Genomic DNA, 21,650 nt, shown 5'->3' on the forward strand with positions numbered 1-21,650 from the left:
CCCCCTACCCTCTTAATTGTTAAGATGGTTTGCAAAACATTATTTGTCTCATGCCTTTTGATGAACAATAATGACTTACTAGTGTTTAGCATATCTGATTGTCTGCAGGAGAATCCGAATGACTTTAAAAAAAAAAAAAAGCCTCTGCCCTTGACTTATTTACTATAAAGTACTGTATCATGCTGCAAGTAAGTTTAGTCTGTGTTTGTTTGTCTTATGTGGGTACTGACGAAGGGGCTAAGGCCCTGAAACGTGACGTAGACCGTATCATGTGTATGCAATAAATTTTGCTTGTTGGATGATGTGATCCTGTGAGTGCCGATCTTTTTCACTTTGGACTCTGTTATTACCTGGATATGGCACCTGGATAAGCTGGACTGTATACATTATTTTTGAGTGCCAGCAGTTTTGGATATATATATATATATATATATATATACATATACACACGCATACTGTACATACATACATACGTGTGTGTGTCTATAGAACTGATACGATCACATGCAATGCACTAGAATGAACAACAAGTATAGTAACCGGTGCTTTGCATATTCAAAAAGTGATTGTAGAAGGGGCGTTTCTAGAGAGGAGGCGGCCCTATGCAGTCTCCGACACGGGCCCACTCCTCTCCGTCCGGCGGCCGGCAACGCACTGAGCTGCGCGCAGCCAGCGCCGGAGTTCTAGACTCTGGGCACTAGAGTGCGCCCAGAGTCTATAGAATATGTGCAGGTCACCAGGAAAATGGTCGTGGCGGCCACCTTCCAGTCGTTTTTACAGCGCCGGACCCCAGCTCCGATGTGGGACTCCGGAGAGGGAAGTAATACTATGGGTGCAGGGTGTGCGGTGCGGGGCCCCCCTGCACCCTTTATAGATACGCCCCTGGATTGTAGGGTTTAACGTTAGTAATTTATAGTTCACTCTGTGGTTATTTGTTCTTCTTGTGATATTTACTGAACATGCAGCCACAAAATATCTTACTAGATGGGCATTCTGTGGCTCTCCAGCTGCTGGGGAACTACAAGTCACAGCATGCTTCACCAGCCAGTGAAAAATGAACATAAAATGATTGCTTATATCGGGTACATGCAACCGCTGAACCGCCAGCTGAGTGTAATACAACTCCCAGCATGGCCTTTGGTTAGCAGGGCATGCTGGCCCTTGAAATTTCAGAACAGCTGGATTGCCACAGGCTCTGTAAGCCACTAGGAGAAAGCAGACACCTAAAACACAAACAAACCAGTCATGTCCAAGTGTAAAAATAGAAAATATCAAAGCTCCAGTAGATGTGTGCATGAGAAAGCTGGTCAGGCAGCAACGCGGATCGGCCAGAGTATTAACTTTCCGTCTACTGTATCCGATCTTTACTATCGATCTACTGAGTCTCTCTGCAACCCCACATGCAGGTGATTAGCCCGTGAGCTGCCAAGTGATAGGCATCAGGAAAAATACTGCACATCAACGATTAGAGCCACTTACCTGCCACTCTCAGCAGCCGGGCCAGAGCCAGCAGTTTTGCGGACTGCTTGTAGCTGGTCTGGGACTGGGAAATACACTTCTTGATGAGGCTGAGGCGACTGGAACATAACCGCACTGTGTGGACAAGGAGTGAGACGCTGATTACGCACAAAGTTAACTACTAATATAAGTTTTCAATAAGAAGTAACACGATTTAATACAAACATGTACAGCAAATGCAGAAAAATGAATGGAAGGATACAATGTAGTGTCTTATTCATTCCCCCTACCCTCTTAATTGCTAAGATGGTTTGCAAAACATTATTTGTCTCATGCCTTTTGATGAACAATAATGACTTACTGTTGTTAGGCATATCTGATTGTCTGCAGGAGAATCCGAATGACTTTAAAAAAAAAAAAAGCCTCTGCCCTTGACTTATTTACTATAATGTACTGTATCATGCTGCAAGTCCCTGTAACCCTTAGTGCCAAAGAGGATCTGCTCAACTGAAAAACTGCATTTTAAACATAAAGCAGCACATATGCAAATTATCAAATCAGATATGGAGATTGGAGATAAGGCCGACAGGTTCAAATGGTTGCCACACGTGTTTCACACAGAATTGTTAGACACATTTTATTTAACTTTTAAAAATTTTGAAGGTTAGGGTTAGGCACTAGGGGGAGGGTTATGGTTAGGCTGCCTAGGGGGAGGGTTAGGGATGTAATAAAAAAATAATAATGTGTCAACCAATTTTGGGTTGACCATTTGTGTGTCGAGCATTTGAAGTTGTTGACCTTCTGCATGTCGACCATCTGGTGTCGAACCATTGACTGTCAACCTTTACCTTGAAGATCTTTTATAACACACCAATTCTGAAGAATAGGAAGAGCTTCCATAAGGCTGCCTAAGCAGTGCACAAAGCCAGAATAATGAAGTTACAGGTACAGGTTCGCCCACATACATCTATCCTCCGTGCGCTACAAGTCACGTCCCAACAACACAGGAGCTTAGTGTGACTATGTAGCGCCAACTTTTTACCTTCAAATGTGTCTTATTTGCACAACAATGTGAATAGATAGCACAAGCAGCTTCTGCTGATTAAAATGATATGCAGCATGCCTATGTCCTGTGTGTGTGACAGCGGGTGTATCTGCATGCGAAATGCTACGTTACAGTGTTACAGCCACTGACACTGTAACGTAGCATTTTGCATGCAGATACACCCGCAGTCACTCACAGAACATAGGCATGCTGCATATCATTTTAATCAGCAGAAGCTGCTTGTGCTAACTATTTGCATTGCTGTGCGAATAAGATGCATTTGAAGGTAAAAAGATGATTGACGCTACAGAGTCACATCATGGTATGGCGCGACTAGAAAGGCTGTTTAACGCACCAGGAGGCTAGATGTATGTGGACCCATCAGTACAAAGGAAAACTGCATACAGTATATCACAGGGAATACTACGGACATATGCAGAACAGACCTGGGAAAGGAATGGGCTACAACTACTCCTTTTCTGGATGCAGAGACTTCAAACTAAGGCCCTGATTCAGAGCCGGACGCTCTGACAGAGCGCTCGCTCTGAATCAGGGCCGTCCTTCTTAATTTTTAGAGCGGCCTCCTGGCCCCTCGTATAGCTGTGGGTGACCACCCACAGCTATAGCGAGCGGCCAGGAAGATAGTCGCGATGGTCTTGACCATCGCGACCATCGGGCTTGCGACGAGACCCTTGTGGTAGGGTCTCGTTGCCGCAAGCCCCAGAGAGATTTCGGCTCTAACAGAGCCGAAAACTCTCCCACTGACATCACTCGTGATGTCAGTGGGGCCGCCCCCAAACGGAAGTGTTCACATGGGAACACCTCCGTTTGGGCAGCCACTCCCCTGTCCCGTCTACCAAAGGGGGCGAGCTGTCACTCAACATCGACAGCTCGCCCCCTTTGTTGCGAGACCCGGAGCGCTGGAGTGCCCATCGCTATCCGGGTCTCGCGCATGCGCACGACTGAGCCGGCTCCGTCGTGCGCATGTGTTCTTGGCCAACATCGACCCGCTTGCGAGCGCTCAGCGCTCGCGAGCGGGTCTGAAATAGGCCCTAAGTCCTATAACCTGCTTTCCCTTTAATTCTTATGCTGTATCTAATTTTTAGTTCTAATCTATCTGTAAGGATATTTACAAAATTATTAGATTTAAGTGATGTACTGTATGATACACTGCGCTATCAAGCAGTGTTAAACCCCTGTGAAAGCCTTAGAAGAGGCTATGCTGTCAGTGTGTGTGTAGGGTGGGGTGGGGAGTGTTGTTACATTAATAGTACACACTTCTTACCCCTATGATTTTTAAACCTGATTCTTGGTGCGTTATCTATTCGGCAGCCTTTTGAGTCACATCTTTGACCACTGGGCCATGAAAGCATAACACAAGCAAGCGCAGGGAAAGGACCCTGCCAACAGACAGATTGTCGTGCTCTTGTAATAAAGCTCATTAGTGCAGGATAGAAATCCTGGCTATGTGATTAGGTCACCCACATCTTATAGCACTGAGAAGGAATCCCCAGCCTAGAATGAAGAACTTTACTGACACTTTAACAGGGATCCTGTGTGTGCACTGACCTAAGTCTTGTTCTAACTTCCTAGCGGACAAAAACATTAAAACAAAATACAGGTTGAGTCTCCCATATCCAAAATGCTTGGGACCAGGGGTATTTTGGATATCGGAATATTCCGTATTTTGGAATAATTGCATACCATATTGAAATGTCTTGGGAATAGGGCCCAAATCTAAACACAGAATGCATTTATGTTTCATATACACCTTATACACACAGCCTATAGGTCATTTTATACTTTATTTTTAATAATTGTGTGCCTTAATAAAGTTTGTGTACATTGAACCATCAAAAATCAAAAGTTTCACTATCTCAGCCATGCTAAAAATATTCCGTATTTCGGAATACTTGGATATGGGAGACTCAACCTGTACTGCTATAATTGTCATACGGTACTAAGAGGTCTGTGCTCCAGAAATGAACAATCACTGTGAAATGTGCTGATCTGCAATCTGCCTAACCCTTTCCCTTGTTCAAATAAGCAATCGTGTGGCAAGAGAAAGAGGGTCTAAGGCTGGGTACACAGCTAAACGACCGGCAATCGTGCCGATGTTCAGGGCGACTTGCCTTCACCCTGGACATCGCATGATTGCCGGTACACACTGCACGATTTAATGAACGATCACTTGTTCCGTCCTTCATTAATATGTTTGGCTCCGCATGGGATATTGTGCGATTTGCTGTGCAGCACGGCCAATCATACGATACTGCATGCACCTGCCGAAGCGTGCAAATCGGGCATACACACTACACGATATCCCCGATTTGTCGTTACGATTTGGCTAAATCAGCCAAATCGGGACGATATCGTGCAAGTTTGTACCCACCCAAAGGGGGGAATTGAATTAGGTGTGAGTTTGATCCCGCGAGGCGAGTTCACGGCAAATTTGCATAGTGAATTACATTTGCAATTGAATTCCGAACTATCATTTCTTTTTCAAAGTAAACTCGCCTGTTTTTGCTTTATTTTAAGATAAAAATGTCAGGACACCCCCCCACCCCCCTAATGACTAATGAGGCATTTGAAATTTTTCAATTAACTTAATTGAGCCAATAGTCACATGTCATTTTTGGGGTGAAGAAAAATAAATGGCTTCAAATGACTCCAAAATAAGCTTTTTAGTTCAATAATGCACCCCAAATGTCATGAACGTATTTAAACGAAAAATAATTGCTTTTATTTATTTTTTAAATTTTTCAAAATCGCCTCAAATTACTCCAAAAGCATCCTTTTTTCTACTATTTTTTTTTTTTGCATTTTCCGTTTAATTCCTTTGTAATTAGACGAAATTCTAAAACTTTTTATAATATTTCATTCATTTTTTTTTTTTAAAATGCACAAATCAGCCATTTGTCAAACGCATACAGTACTTTCCTCATGGCCGGTAACAGTCTTCAATAGGATTCTGCTAATAAGGTTGTCACTTTTCTGGGGTCCACGATGGTCTCCCCACTTCTTTATGCTATTTTGCCTGTTCGCTGTTTGGACAAAATTTGCGCACTCTCACTGAGAGTAGTGCGAATTGGTATTTCTAATTGAGCTGTGCATATCTCGGGTGCGTGCATGAAGGTGAAGCGTGTGACTTTAAGGTGAAGTGTGCAAATTTAACGCCTTTTGCAAACTGAAACCTAAATGAATTTCCCCTTAAGGCCTAAAAGGCAAAAAAACAAAGACGAAAGAATTCAGACAAGCATGATTAGGCATAATAAAGTATACAGCCACACCGACATCCTACAGTAGGCCAGGTTCTCTAGTTCACTTCACTATAAAGGCAGTAGGGGGTCTGCACACGTCTGACTGTGAGTGCCACCAGCAACAGAGGTGATGAGTAAAACATTTCAATCAATATGTTCCGCCAGAGAGCTGCCAACTGTCTCAGAGATACCAGCCGTCCCAGACAGGACCGCACCTGACCGCAGCTCTGGTTCTCACAAGATGCACACAGAGCCGTGCAGGGCAGGTTGGCAGTAACGCTAAGCTGCTGGGCAATGGCTCCTCAGATTTCCAAACAATCAGAATCACAAAGCAGAAGTGTAGACATTTATCACAATTGGAAAACACCCAGCACAGGAGCAGATGTTCCAGACAGACAATAATAGAAAAGGGGATACAGATGCTTAACGCAGAGCTGTGCGCTCAGACAGGAGATAATGAAAGCAACATTAAGCATCGGAGTGTGTGCAGCCGTAATAAGTAATCAGTATGCAAAATTGTAATGTTCTAGAGAACAAAAGGCAGAGAGGGAAGTTACCCGGGGTAACCAAGTTACACTGTAACGAGTACTTATTACTTCTCAATAAACTCCTGTGGCTTGTCCAGCCATAGCCATTTTTCTTGTGCGCAGATTAAGATGGCAGCCTTAGAAATAAAGCATATTTATTCGGCTATTTCTACCGCACGTTTATTGCATTAGTTATAAGGTAGCACAGCTCTGCTTATAAAGCTTTTCTTCGCTTGCTGTATGGAGATATAAAAATGTCTGCATATATTTAATGGTCGTTCAAATGGTGGGAAATATTTCAGAGGGATGAATGTGATTCTGTTCGTTCTAGAATATTCGGCTTTCCGTTTATTACAGCATAACCTCACGGGACGGTAAGAGAGTCACATTTAGCCGCTGGAATTGATCATATTTGTGGCATTTTTCCCCCCTGAAACTGAACCATTCACCTTAATAAACTAATTTTAACAAATGTATAATAAAAGTTATTAAATATTTCACATTTGATGTCATTGCCTTTTATTGTCTTTTAAGACACATTACGCCAGAGTATCAATGCTGACTGCAATCATATAGCACTGCTGTGATGTGCACACTGATCGTGTAATGAGGTATGTGTACTGTATGTATAGAGGCTGACTGCAATTATATAGCACTGCTGTGATGTGCACACTGATCGTGTAATGAGGTATGTGTACTGTATGTATAGAGGCTGAATACAATTATATAGCACTGTGGTGATGTGCACACTGATCGTGTAATGAGGTATGTGTACTGTATGTATAGAGGCTGACTGCAATTATATAGCACTGCTGTGATGTGCACACTGATCGTGTAATGAGGTATGTGTACTGTATGTATAGAGGCTGAATACAATCATATAGCACTGTGGTGATGTGCACACTGATCGTGTAATGAGGTATGTGTACTGTATGTATAGAGGCTGAATACAATTATATAGCACTGCTGTGATGTGCACACTGATCGTGTAATGAGGTATGTGTACTGTATGTATAGAGGCTGACTGCAATTATATAGCACTGCTGTGATGTGCACACTGATCGTGTAATGAGGTATGTGTACTGTATGTATAGAGGCTGAATACAATCATATAGCACTGCTGTGATGTGCACACTGATAGTGTAATGAGGTATGTGTACTGTATGTATAGAGGCTGACTGCAATTATATAGCACTGCTGTGATGTGCACACTGATCGTGTAATGAGGTATGTGTACTGTATGTATAGAGGCTGAATACAATTATATAGCACTGTGGTGATGTGCACACTGATAGTGTAATGAGGTATGTGTACTGTATGTATAGAGGCTGACTGCAATTATATAGCACTGCTGTGATGTGCACACTGATCGTGTAATGAGGTATGTGTACTGTATGTATAGAGGCTGACTGCAATTATATAGCACTGCTGTGATGTGCACACTGATAGTGTAATGAGGTATGTGTACTGTATGTATAGAGGCTGACTGCAATTATATAGCACTGCTGTGATGTGCACACTGATCGTGTAATGAGGTATGTGTACTGTATGTATAGAGGCTGACTGCAATTATATAGCACTGCTGTGATGTGCACACTGATAGTGTAATGAGGTATGTGTACTGTATGTATAGAGGCTGACTGCAATTATATAGCACTGCTGTGATGTGCACACTGATCGTGTAATGAGGTATGTGTACTGTATGTATAGAGGCTGACTGCAATTATATAGCACTGTGGTGATGTGCACACTGATCGTGTAATGAGGTATGTGTACTGTATGTATAGAGGCTGACTGCAATTATATAGCACTGCTGTGATGTGCACACTGATCGTGTAATGAGGTATGTGTACTGTATGTATAGAGGCTGACTGCAATTATATAGCACTGCTGTGATGTGCACACTGATAGTGTAATGAGGTATGTGTACTGTATGTATAGAGGCTGACTGCAATTATATAGCACTGCTGTGATGTGCACACTGATCGTGTAATGAGGTATGTGTACTGTATGTATAGAGGCTGACTGCAATTATATAGCACTGCTGTGATGTGCACACTGATAGTGTAATGAGGTATGTGTACTGTATGTATAGAGGCTGACTGCAATTATATAGCACTGCTGTGATGTGCACACTGATCGTGTAATGAGGTATGTGTACTGTATGTATAGAGGCTGAATACAATTATATAGCACTGCTGTGATGTGCACACTGATCGTGTAATGAGGTATGTGTACTGTATGTATAGAGGCTGAATACAATTATATAGCACTGCTGTGATGTGCACACTGATCGTGTAATGAGGTATGTGTACTGTATGTATAGAGGCTGACTGCAATCATATAGCACTGCTGTGATGTGCACACTGATAGTGTAATGAGGTATGTGTACTGTATGTATAGAGGCTGACTGCAATCATATAGCACTGCTGTGATGTGCACACTGATAGTGTAATGAGGTATGTGTACTGTATGTATAGAAGCTGAATACAATCATATAGCACTGCTGTGATGTGCACACTGATCGTGTAATGAGGTATGTGTACTGTATGTATAGAGGCTGAATACAATTATATAGCACTGCTGTGATGTGCACACTGATCGTGTAATGAGGTATGTGTACTGTATGTATAGAGGCTGAATACAATTATATAGCACTGCTGTGATGTGCACACTGATCGTGTAATGAGGTATGTGTACTGTATGTATAGAGGCTGACTGCAATCATATAGCACTGCTGTGATGTGCACACTGATAGTGTAATGAGGTATGTGTACTGTATGTATAGAGGCTGACTGCAATCATATAGCACTGCTGTGATGTGCACACTGATAGTGTAATGAGGTATGTGTACTGTATGTATAGAGGCTGACTGCAATCATATAGCACTGCTGTGATGTGCACACTGATAGTGTAATGAGGTATGTGTACTGTATGTATAGAGGCTGACTGCAATCATATAGCACTGCTGTGATGTGCACACTGATAGTGTAATGAGGTATGTGTACTGTATGTATAGAGGCTGACTGCAATCATATAGCACTGCTGTGATGTGCACACTGATCGTGTAATGAGGTATGTGTACTGTATGTATAGAGGCTGAATACAATCATATAGCACTGCTGTGATGTGCACACTGATCGTGTAATGAGGTATGTGTACTGTATGTATAGAGGCTGACTGCAATCATATAGCACTGCTGTGATGTGCACACTGATAGTGTAATGAGGTATGTGTACTGTATGTATAGAGGCTGACTGCAATCATATAGCACTGCTGTGATGTGCACACTGATAGTGTAATGAGGTATGTGTACTGTATGTATAGAGGCTGACTGCAATCATATAGCACTGCTGTGATGTGCACACTGATCGTGTAATGAGGTATGTGTACTGTATGTATAGAGGCTGAATACAATCATATAGCACTGCTGTGATGTGCACACTGATCGTGTAATGAGGTATGTGTACTGTATGTATAGAGGCTGACTGCAATCATATAGCACTGCTGTGATGTGCACACTGATCGTGTAATGAGGTATGTGTACTGTATGTATAGAAGCTGAATACAATCATATAGCACTGCTGTGATGTGCACACTGATAGTGTAATGAGGTATGTGTACTGTATGTATAGAGGCTGACTGCAATCATATAGCACTGCTGTGATGTGCACACTGATCGTGTAATGAGGTATGTGTACTGTATGTATAGAGGCTGACTGCAATCATATAGCACTGCTGTGATGTGCACACTGATAGTGTAATGAGGTATGTGTACTGTATGTATAGAGGCTGACTGCAATCATATAGCACTGCTGTGATGTGCACACTGATAGTGTAATGAGGTATGTGTACTGTATGTATAGAGGCTGACTGCAATCATATAGCACTGCTGTGATGTGCACACTGATAGTGTAATGAGGTATGTGTACTGTATGTATAGAGGCTGACTGCAATCATATAGCACTGCTGTGATGTGCACACTGATAGTGTAATGAGGTATGTGTACTGTATGTATAGAGGCTGACTGCAATCATATAGCACTGCTGTGATGTGCACACTGATAGTGTAATGAGGTATGTGTACTGTATGTATAGAGGCTGACTGCAATCATATAGCACTGCTGTGATGTGCACACTGATCGTGTAATGAGGTATGTGTACTGTATGTATAGAGGCTGAATACAATCATATAGCACTGCTGTGATGTGCACACTGATCGTGTAATGAGGTATGTGTACTGTATGTATAGAGGCTGACTGCAATCATATAGCACTGCTGTGATGTGCACACTGATAGTGTAATGAGGTATGTGTACTGTATGTATAGAGGCTGACTGCAATCATATAGCACTGCTGTGATGTGCACACTGATAGTGTAATGAGGTATGTGTACTGTATGTATAGAGGCTGACTGCAATCATATAGCACTGCTGTGATGTGCACACTGATCGTGTAATGAGGTATGTGTACTGTATGTATAGAGGCTGAATACAATCATATAGCACTGCTGTGATGTGCACACTGATCGTGTAATGAGGTATGTGTACTGTATGTATAGAGGCTGACTGCAATCATATAGCACTGCTGTGATGTGCACACTGATCGTGTAATGAGGTATGTGTACTGTATGTATAGAAGCTGACTGCAATTATATAGCACTGCTGTGATGTGCACACTGATCGTGTAATGAGGTATGTGTACTGTATGTATAGAGGCTGACTGCAATCATATAGCACTGCTGTGATGTGCACACTGATCGTGTAATGAGGTATGTGTACTGTATGTATAGAAGCTGAATACAATCATATAGCACTGCTGTGATGTGCACACTGATAGTGTAATGAGGTATGTGTACTGTATGTATAGAGGCTGAATACAATCATATAGCACTGCTGTGATGTGCACACTGATAGTGTAATGAGGTATGTGTACTGTATGTATAGAGGCTGAATACAATCATATAGCACTGCTGTGATGTGCACACTGATCGTGTAATGAGGTATGTGTACTGTATGTATAGAGGCTGAATACAATCATATAGCACTGCCGTGATGTGCACACTGATCGTGTAGTGAGGTATGTGTACTGTATGTATAGAAGCTGAATACAATTATATAGCACTGCTGTGATGTGCACACTGATCGTGTAATGAGGTATGTGTACTGTATGTATAGAAGCTGACTGCAATTATATAGCACTGCTGTGATGTGCACACTGATCGTGTAATGAGGTATGTGTACTGTATGTATAGAGGCTGACTGCAATCATATAGCACTGCTGTGATGTGCACACTGATCGTGTAATGAGGTATGTGTACTGTATGTATAGAAGCTGAATACAATCATATAGCACTGCTGTGATGTGCACACTGATAGTGTAATGAGGTATGTGTACTGTATGTATAGAGGCTGAATACAATCATATAGCACTGCTGTGATGTGCACACTGATCGTGTAATGAGGTATGTGTACTGTATGTATAGAGGCTGAATACAATCATATAGCACTGCCGTGATGTGCACACTGATCGTGTAGTGAGGTATGTGTACTGTATGTATAGAAGCTGAATACAATTATATAGCACTGCTGTGATGTGCACACTGATAGTGTAATGAGGTATGTGTACTGTATGTATAGAGGCTGAATGCAATTATATAGCACTGCTGTGATGTGCACACTGATAGTGTAATGAGGTATGTGTACTGTATGTATAGAGGCTGAATGCAATTATATAGCACTGCTGTGATGTGCACACTGATAGTGTAATGAGGTATGTGTACTGTATGTATAGAGGCTGACTGCAATCATATAGCACTGCTGTGATGTGCACACTGATAGTGTAATGAGGTATGTGTACTGTATGTATAGAAGCTGACTGCAATTATATAGCACTGCTGTGATGTGCACACTGATCGTGTAATGAGGTATGGGTACTGTATGTATAGAGGCTGAATACAATCATATAGCACTGCTGTGATGTGCACACTGATCGTGTAATGAGGTATGTGTACTGTATGTATAGAGGCTGACTGCAATCATATAGCACTGCTGTGATGTGCACACTGATCGTGTAATGAGGTATGTGTACTGTATGTATAGAAGCTGACTGCAATTATATAGCACTGCTGTGATGTGCACACTGATCGTGTAATGAGGTATGTGTACTGTATGTATAGAGGCTGACTGCAATCATATAGCACTGCTGTGATGTGCACACTGATCGTGTAATGAGGTATGTGTACTGTATGTATAGAAGCTGAATACAATCATATAGCACTGCTGTGATGTGCACACTGATAGTGTAATGAGGTATGTGTACTGTATGTATAGAGGCTGAATACAATCATATAGCACTGCTGTGATGTGCACACTGATCGTGTAATGAGGTATGTGTACTGTATGTATAGAGGCTGAATACAATCATATAGCACTGCCGTGATGTGCACACTGATCGTGTAGTGAGGTATGTGTACTGTATGTATAGAAGCTGAATACAATTATATAGCACTGCTGTGATGTGCACACTGATCGTGTAATGAGGTATGTGTACTGTATGTATAGAAGCTGACTGCAATTATATAGCACTGCTGTGATGTGCACACTGATCGTGTAATGAGGTATGTGTACTGTATGTATAGAGGCTGACTGCAATCATATAGCACTGCTGTGATGTGCACACTGATCGTGTAATGAGGTATGTGTACTGTATGTATAGAAGCTGAATACAATCATATAGCACTGCTGTGATGTGCACACTGATAGTGTAATGAGGTATGTGTACTGTATGTATAGAGGCTGAATACAATCATATAGCACTGCTGTGATGTGCACACTGATCGTGTAATGAGGTATGTGTACTGTATGTATAGAGGCTGAATACAATCATATAGCACTGCCGTGATGTGCACACTGATCGTGTAGTGAGGTATGTGTACTGTATGTATAGAAGCTGAATACAATTATATAGCACTGCTGTGATGTGCACACTGATAGTGTAATGAGGTATGTGTACTGTATGTATAGAGGCTGAATGCAATTATATAGCACTGCTGTGATGTGCACACTGATAGTGTAATGAGGTATGTGTACTGTATGTATAGAGGCTGAATGCAATTATATAGCACTGCTGTGATGTGCACACTGATAGTGTAATGAGGTATGTGTACTGTATGTATAGAGGCTGACTGCAATCATATAGCACTGCTGTGATGTGCACACTGATCGTGTAATGAGGTATGTGTACTGTATGTATAGAAGCTGACTGCAATTATATAGCACTGCTGTGATGTGCACACTGATCGTGTAATGAGGTATGGGTACTGTATGTATAGAGGCTGAATACAATTATATAGCACTGCTGTGATGTGCACACTGATCGTGTAATGAGGTATGTGTACTGTATGTATAGAGGCTGAATACAATTATATAGCACTGCTGTGATGTGCACACTGATAGTGTAATGAGGTATGTGTACTGTATGTATAGAGGCTGAATGCAATTATATAGCACTGCTGTGATGTGCACACTGATCGTGTAATGAGGTATGTGTACTGTATGTATAGAGGCTGAATGCAATTATATAGCACTGCTGTGATGTGCACACTGATCGTGTAATGAGGTATGTGTACTGTATGTATAGAGGCTGAATGCAATTATATAGCACTGCTGTGATGTGCACACTGATCGTGTAATGAGGTATGTGTACTGTATGTATAGAGGCTGAATGCAATTATATAGCACTGCTGTGATGTGCACACTGATCGTGTAATGAGGTATGGGTACTGTATGTATAGAGGCTGAATGCAATCATATAGCACTGCTGTGATGTGCACACTGATCGTGTAATGAGGTATGTGTACTGTATGTATAGAGGCTGAATGCAATTATATAGCACTGCTGTGATGTGCACACTGATCGTGTAATGAGGTATGTGTACTCTATGCATAGAGGCTGAATGCAATTATATAGCACTGCCGTGATGTGCACACTGATCGTGTAATGAGGTATGTGTACTGTATGTATAGAAGCTGAATACAATCATATAGCACTGCTGTGATGTGCACACTGATCGTGTAATGAGGTATGTGTACTGTATGTATAGAAGCTGACTGCAATTATATAGCACTGCTGTGATGTGCACACTGATCGTGTAATGAGGTATGTGTACTGTATGTATAGAAGCTGACTGCAATTATATAGCACTGCTGTGATGTGCACACTGATCGTGTAATGAGGTATGGGTACTGTATGTATAGAGGCTGAATACAATTATATAGCACTGCTGTGATGTGCACACTGATCGTGTAATGAGGTATGTGTACTGTATGTATAGAGGCTGAATACAATTATATAGCACTGCTGTGATGTGCACACTGATAGTGTAATGAGGTATGTGTACTGTATGTATAGAGGCTGAATGCAATTATATAGCACTGCTGTGATGTGCACACTGATCGTGTAATGAGGTATGTGTACTGTATGTATAGAGGCTGAATGCAATTATATAGCACTGCTGTGATGTGCACACTGATCGTGTAATGAGGTATGTGTACTGTATGTATAGAGGCTGAATGCAATTATATAGCACTGCTGTGATGTGCACACTGATCGTGTAATGAGGTATGTGTACTGTATGTATAGAGGCTGAATGCAATTATATAGCACTGCTGTGATGTGCACACTGATCGTGTAATGAGGTATGGGTACTGTATGTATAGAGGCTGAATGCAATCATATAGCACTGCTGTGATGTGCACACTGATCGTGTAATGAGGTATGTGTACTGTATGTATAGAGGCTGAATGCAATTATATAGCACTGCTGTGATGTGCACACTGATCGTGTAATGAGGTATGTGTACTCTATGCATAGAGGCTGAATGCAATTATATAGCACTGCTGTGATGTGCACACTGATCGTGTAATGAGGTATGTGTACTGTATGTATAGAGGCTGAATACAATTATATAGCACTGCTGTGATGTGCACACTGATAGTGTAATGAGGTATGTGTACTGTATGTATAGAGGCTGAATGCAATTATATAGCACTGCTGTGATGTGCACACTGATCGTGTAATGAGGTATGTGTACTGTATGTATAGAGGCTGAATGCAATTATATAGCACTGCTGTGATGTGCACACTGATCGTGTAATGAGGTATGTGTACTGTATGTATAGAAGCTGACTGCAATTATATAGCACTGCTGTGATGTGCACACTGATCGTGTAATGAGGTATGGGTACTGTATGTATAGAGGCTGAATACAATTATATAGCACTGCTGTGATGTGCACACTGATCGTGTAATGAGGTATGTGTACTGTATGTATAGAGGCTGAATACAATTATATAGCACTGCTGTGATGTGCACACTGATAGTGTAATGAGGTATGTGTACTGTATGTATAGAGGCTGAATGCAATTATATAGCACTGCTGTGATGTGCACACTGATCGTGTAATGAGGTATGTGTACTGTATGTATAGAGGCTGAATGCAATTATATAGCACTGCTGTGATGTGCACACTGATCGTGTAATGAGGTATGTGTACTGTATGTATAGAGGCTGAATGCAATTATATAGCACTGCTGTGATGTGCACACTGATCGTGTAATGAGGTATGTGTACTGTATGTATAGAGGCTGAATGCAATCATATAGCACTGCTGTGATGTGCACACTGATCGTGTAATGAGGTATGTGTACTGTATGTATAGAAGCTGAATGCAATCATATAGCACTGCTGTGATGTGCACACTGATAGTGTAATGAGGTATGTGTACTGTATGTATAGAGGCTGACTGCAATCATATAGCACTGCTGTGATGTGCACACTGATCGTGTAATGAGGTATGTGTACTGTATGCATAGAAGCTGAATACAATTATATAGCACTGCCGTGATGTGCACACTGATCGTGTAATGAGGTATGTGTACTGTATGTATAGAAGCTGAATACAATTATATAGCACTGCTGTGATGTGCACACTGATCGTGTAGTGAGGTATGTGTACTGTATGTATAGAGGCTGAATACAATCATATAGCACTGCTGTGATGTGCACACTGATCGTGTAATGAGGTATGTGTACTGTATGTATAGAAGCTGAATACAATCATATAGCACTGCTGTGATGTGCACACTGATCGTGTAATGAGGTATGGGTACTGTATGTATAGAAGCTGAATACAATCATATAGCACTGCTGTGATGTGCACACTGATAGTGTAATGAGGTATGTGTACTGTATGTATAGAAGCTGAATACAATTATATAGCACTGCTGTGATGTGCACACTGATCGTGTAGTGAGGTATGTATACTGTATGTATAGAAGCTGAATACAATCATATAGCACTGTGGTGATGTGCACACTGATCGTGTAATGAGGTATGTGTACTGTATGTATAGAAGCTGAATACAATCATATAGCACTGCTGTGATGTGCACACTGATCGTGTAATGAGGTATGTGTACTGTATGTATAGAGGCTGACTGCAATCATATAGCACTGCTGTGATGTGCACACTGATCGTGTAATGAGGTATGTGTACTGTATGTATAGAGGCTGACTGCAATCATATAGCACTGCTGTGATGTGCACACTGATCGTGTAATGAGGTATGTGTACTGTATGCATAGAAGCTAAATACAATCATATAGCAATGCTGTGATGTGCACACTGATCGTGTAATGAGGTATGTGTACTGTATGTATAGAGGCTGAATACAATCATATAGCACTGCTGTGATGTGCACACTGATCGTGTAATGAGGTATGTGTACTGTATGTATAGAGGCTGAATGCAATCATATAGCACTGCCGTGATGTGCACACTGATCGTGTAATGAGGTATGGGTACTGTATGTATAGAGGCTGAATACAATTATATAGCACTGCTGTGATGTGCACACTGATAGTGTAATGAGGTATGTGTACTGTATGTATAGAAGCTGAATACAATCATATAGCACTGCTGTGATGTGCACACTGATAGTGTAATGAGGTATGTGTACTGTATGCATAGAAGCTGAATACAATTATATAGCACTGCCGTGATGTGCACACTGATCGTGTAATGAGGTATGTGTACTGTATGTATAGAAGCTGAATACAATTATATAGCACTGCTGTGATGTGCACACTGATCGTGTAGTGAGGTATGTGTACTGTATGTATAGAGGCTGAATACAATCATATAGCACTGCTGTGATGTGCACACTGATCGTGTAATGAGGTATGTGTACTGTATGTATAGAAGCTGAATACAATCATATAGCACTGCTGTGATGTGCACACTGATCGTGTAATGAGGTATGGGTACTGTATGTATAGAAGCTGAATACAATCATATAGCACTGCTGTGATGTGCACACTGATAGTGTAATGAGGTATGTGTACTGTATGTATAGAAGCTGAATACAATTATATAGCACTGCTGTGATGTGCACACTGATCGTGTAGTGAGGTATGTATACTGTATGTATAGAAGCTGAATACAATCATATAGCACTGTGGTGATGTGCACACTGATCGTGTAATGAGGTATGTGTACTGTATGTATAGAAGCTGAATACAATCATATAGCACTGCTGTGATGTGCACACTGATCGTGTAATGAGGTATGTGTACTGTATGTATAGAGGCTGACTGCAATCATATAGCACTGCTGTGATGTGCACACTGATCGTGTAATGAGGTATGTGTACTGTATGTATAGAGGCTGACTGCAATCATATAGCACTGCTGTGATGTGCACACTGATCGTGTAATGAGGTATGTGTACTGTATGCATAGAAGCTAAATACAATCATATAGCAATGCTGTGATGTGCACACTGATCGTGTAATGAGGTATGTGTACTGTATGTATAGAGGCTGAATGCAATCATATAGCACTGCTGTGATGTGCACACTGATCGTGTAATGAGGTATGTGTACTGTATGTATAGAAGCTGAATACAATCATATAGCACTGCTGTGATGTGCACACTGATCGTGTAATGAGGTATGTGTACTCTATGCATAGAGGCTGAATGCAATCATATAGCACTGCTGTGATGTGCACACTGATCGTGTAGTGAGGTATGTGTACTGTATGCAAAGAAGCTGAATACAATCATATAGCACTGCCGTGATGTGCACACTGATCGTGTAATGAGGTATGTGTACTGTATGTATAGAAGCTGAATACAATCATATAGCACTGTGGTGATGTGCACACTGATCGTGTAATGAGATATGTGTACTCTTGTGCTTGTGGTATATTCAGCCTCTATGCATAGACAGCACCTGCCTCCAGATTCTCTTATTACCTCAAAACTATGGTGACAAAAACAGAAATGTTGGCAAAATGGGAGTAAGTTAATCTGAAAAAAATAAATATTGTATTTCCATCCATAGGCAAAGCTGAATGCATGCACCTCAGCATGGCACCGCGTGTCAGGGTTACTACCAGCAATCACCCTGAGTGTGTTATTATAACTTCCCTATAGCAGGTGCACAATATACCACTACAAACAGGCATAGGATTTCTGCCAGTCTGCACGTGCCACATTTCATAAAGGCGCCTTACGATACACTGCCCTCCATCCTTTTCACCAGTGCAGGAGGAGGCAGGCATACATGGCAGAATCTCGCACATCTGTGCAGGAGGAGGCAGGCATACGTGGCAGAATCTCACACATCTGTGCAGGAGGAGGCAGGCATACGTGGCAGAATCTCGCACATCTGTGCAGGAGGAGGCAGGCATAAGTGGCAGAATCTCACACATCTGTGCAGGAGGAGGCAGGCATAAGTGGTAGAAACTCGCACATCTGTGCAGGGGGCGGCAGGCATAAGTTTCAGAATCTCGTACAACTGTGCAGGAGGCAGGCAGGCATACGTGGCAGAAGCACGCACATCTGTGAAGGAGGAGGCATGCATCAGTGGCAGAATCACGCACATCTGTGCAGGAGATGGGAGGCATACGTGGCAGAATCTCACACATCTGTGCAGGGGCGGCAGGCATAAGTGGCAGAATCTCGCACACCTGTGCAGGAGGAGGCAGGCATACATGGCAGAATTTCATACATGTGTGCAGGAGGAGGCAGGCATAAGTGGCAGGATCTCGCACATCTGTGCAGTAGGAGTCAGGCATCAGTGGCAGAAGCACGCACATCTGTGCAGGAGGCAGGCATAAGTGGCAGAAGCACGCACATCTGTGCAAAAGGAGGCAGGCATAAGTGGCAGGATCTCGCACATCTGTGCAGGAGGAGGCAGGCATAAGTGGCAGAATATCGCACATCTGTGCAGGAGGAGGCAGGCATAAGTGGCAGGATCTCGCACATCTGTGCAGGAGGAGGCAGGCATAAGTGGCAGAATCTCACACATCTGAGCAGTAGGAGGCAGAACTAAGTGGCAGAATGTTGCACATCTGTGCAGGAGGAGGCAGGCATAAGTGGCAGGATCTCGCACATCTGTGCAGGAGGAGGCAGGTATAAGTGGCAGAATATCGCACATCTGTGCAGGAGGAGGCAGGCATAAGTGGCAGAATCTCACACATCTGTGCAGTAGGAGGCAGAAATAAGTGGCAGAATTTCGCACAACTGTGCAGGAGGAGGCAGGCATACGTGGCAGAATTTCGCACATCTGTGAAGGAGGAGGCAGGCATCAGTGGCAGAAGCACGCACATCTGTGCAGGAGGAGGCAGGCATCAGTGGCAGAATCACGCACATGTGTGCAGGAGGAGGCAGGCATCAGTGGCAGAATCATGCACATCTGTGCAGGAGATGGGAGGCATACATGGCAGAATCTCACATCTGTGCAGGGGCGGCAGGAATAAGTGGCAGAATCTTGCACATCTGTGCAGGGGGCGGCAGGGATAAGTGGCAGAATCTCGCACATCAGAGCAGGAAGCAGGCATACGTGGCAGAATCTCGCACACCTGTGCAGGAGGAGACATGCATAAGTGGCAGAATCTCGCACATCTGTGCAGTAGGAGGCAGGCATCAGTTGTAGAATCACGCACATCTGTGCAGGAGATGGGAGGCATACGTGGCAGAATCTCGCACATCTGTGCAGGGTCGGCAGGCATAAGTGGCAGAATCACGCACATCTGTGCAGGAGATGGGAGGCATACGTGGCAGAATCTCGCACATCTGTGCAGGGGCAGCAGGCATAAGTGGCAGAATCTCGCACATCTGTGCAGGAGGCAGGCAGGCATAAGTGGCAGAATGTTGCACATCTGTGCAGGAGGAGGCAGGCATAAGTGGCAGGATCTCGCAAATCTGTGAAGGCGGAGGCAGAAATAAGTGGCAGAATCTCGCACATCTGTGTAGGAAGCAGGAGGCAGGCATACGTGGCAGAATCTCGCACACCTGTGCAGGAGGAGGCATGCATAAGTGGCAGAATCTCCCACATCTGTGCAGTAGGAGGCAGGCATCAGTGGCAGAATCTCACACATCTGTGCAGGAGGAGGCAGGCATAAGTGGCAGAATATTGCACATCTGTGCAGGAGGAAGCAGGCATCAGTGGCAGAATATCGCACATCTGTGCAGTAGGAGGCAGGAATAAGTGGCAGGATCTCGCACATCTGTGCAGGAGGAGGCAGGCATACGTGGCAGAATCTCGCACATCTGTGCAGGAGGAGGCAGGCATAAGTGGCAGAATCTCACACATCTGTGCAGGAGGAGGCAGGCATAAGTGGCAGGATCTCGCACATCTGTGCAGGAAGAGGCAGGCATAAGTGGCAGAATCACGCACATCTGTGCAGGGGGCGGCAGGCATAAGTGGCAGAATCACGCACATCTGTGCAGGGGGCGGCAGGCATAAGTGGCAGAATCACGCACATCTGTGCAGGGGGCGGCATGCATAAGTTTCAGAATCTCGCACACGTGTGCAGAAGGAGGCAAGCATACGTGGCAGAATTTCACACACCTGTGCAGGAGGCAGGCAGGCATACGTGGCAGACTCTCGCACACCTGTGCAGGAGGAGGTAGGCATACGTGGCAGAATTTTGCACATCTGTGAAGGAGGAGGCAGGCATCACTGGCAGAAGCACGCACATCTGTGCACAAGGAGGCAGGCATCAGTGGCAGAATCACGCACATCTGTGCAGGAGGAGGCAGGCATCAGTGGCAAAATCATGCACATCTGTGCAGGAGATGGCAGGCATACGTGGCAGAATTACGCACATCTGTGCAGGAGATGGGAGGCATACGTGGCAGAATCTCGCACATCTGTGCAGGGGCGGCAGGCATAAGTGGCAGAATCTCGCACATCTGTGCAGGAGGCGTCAGGCATAAGTAGCAGAATCTCGCACATCTGTGCAGGAAGCAGGAGGCAGGCATACGTGGCAGAATCTCACACACCTGTGCAGGA

General features: G+C 43.3%; 1 protein-coding gene across 4 annotated transcripts in view; it reads right to left on the reverse strand.

The window, feature by feature from the left end:
• The window catches only part of NBAS (NBAS subunit of NRZ tethering complex), an 890,452-nt gene that overhangs the window by 526,343 nt on the left and 342,459 nt on the right, over window positions 1–21,650 (reverse strand). For all 4 annotated transcript variants that reach the window (XM_088451840.1, XM_088451839.1, XM_088451841.1 and 1 more), the window contains exon 32: window positions 1,480–1,593. In XM_088451840.1, coding sequence (XP_088307966.1) covers window positions 1,480–1,593 — 114 coding nt within the window. The remainder of the gene's footprint in view (window positions 1–1,479; window positions 1,594–21,650) is intronic.

The sequence above is a fragment of the Taudactylus pleione genome, unplaced genomic scaffold (genome assembly GCF_031769625.1).
Source record: "Taudactylus pleione unplaced genomic scaffold, aTauple2 ptg000030l, whole genome shotgun sequence".
Lineage (NCBI taxonomy): Eukaryota > Metazoa > Chordata > Amphibia > Anura > Myobatrachidae > Taudactylus > Taudactylus pleione.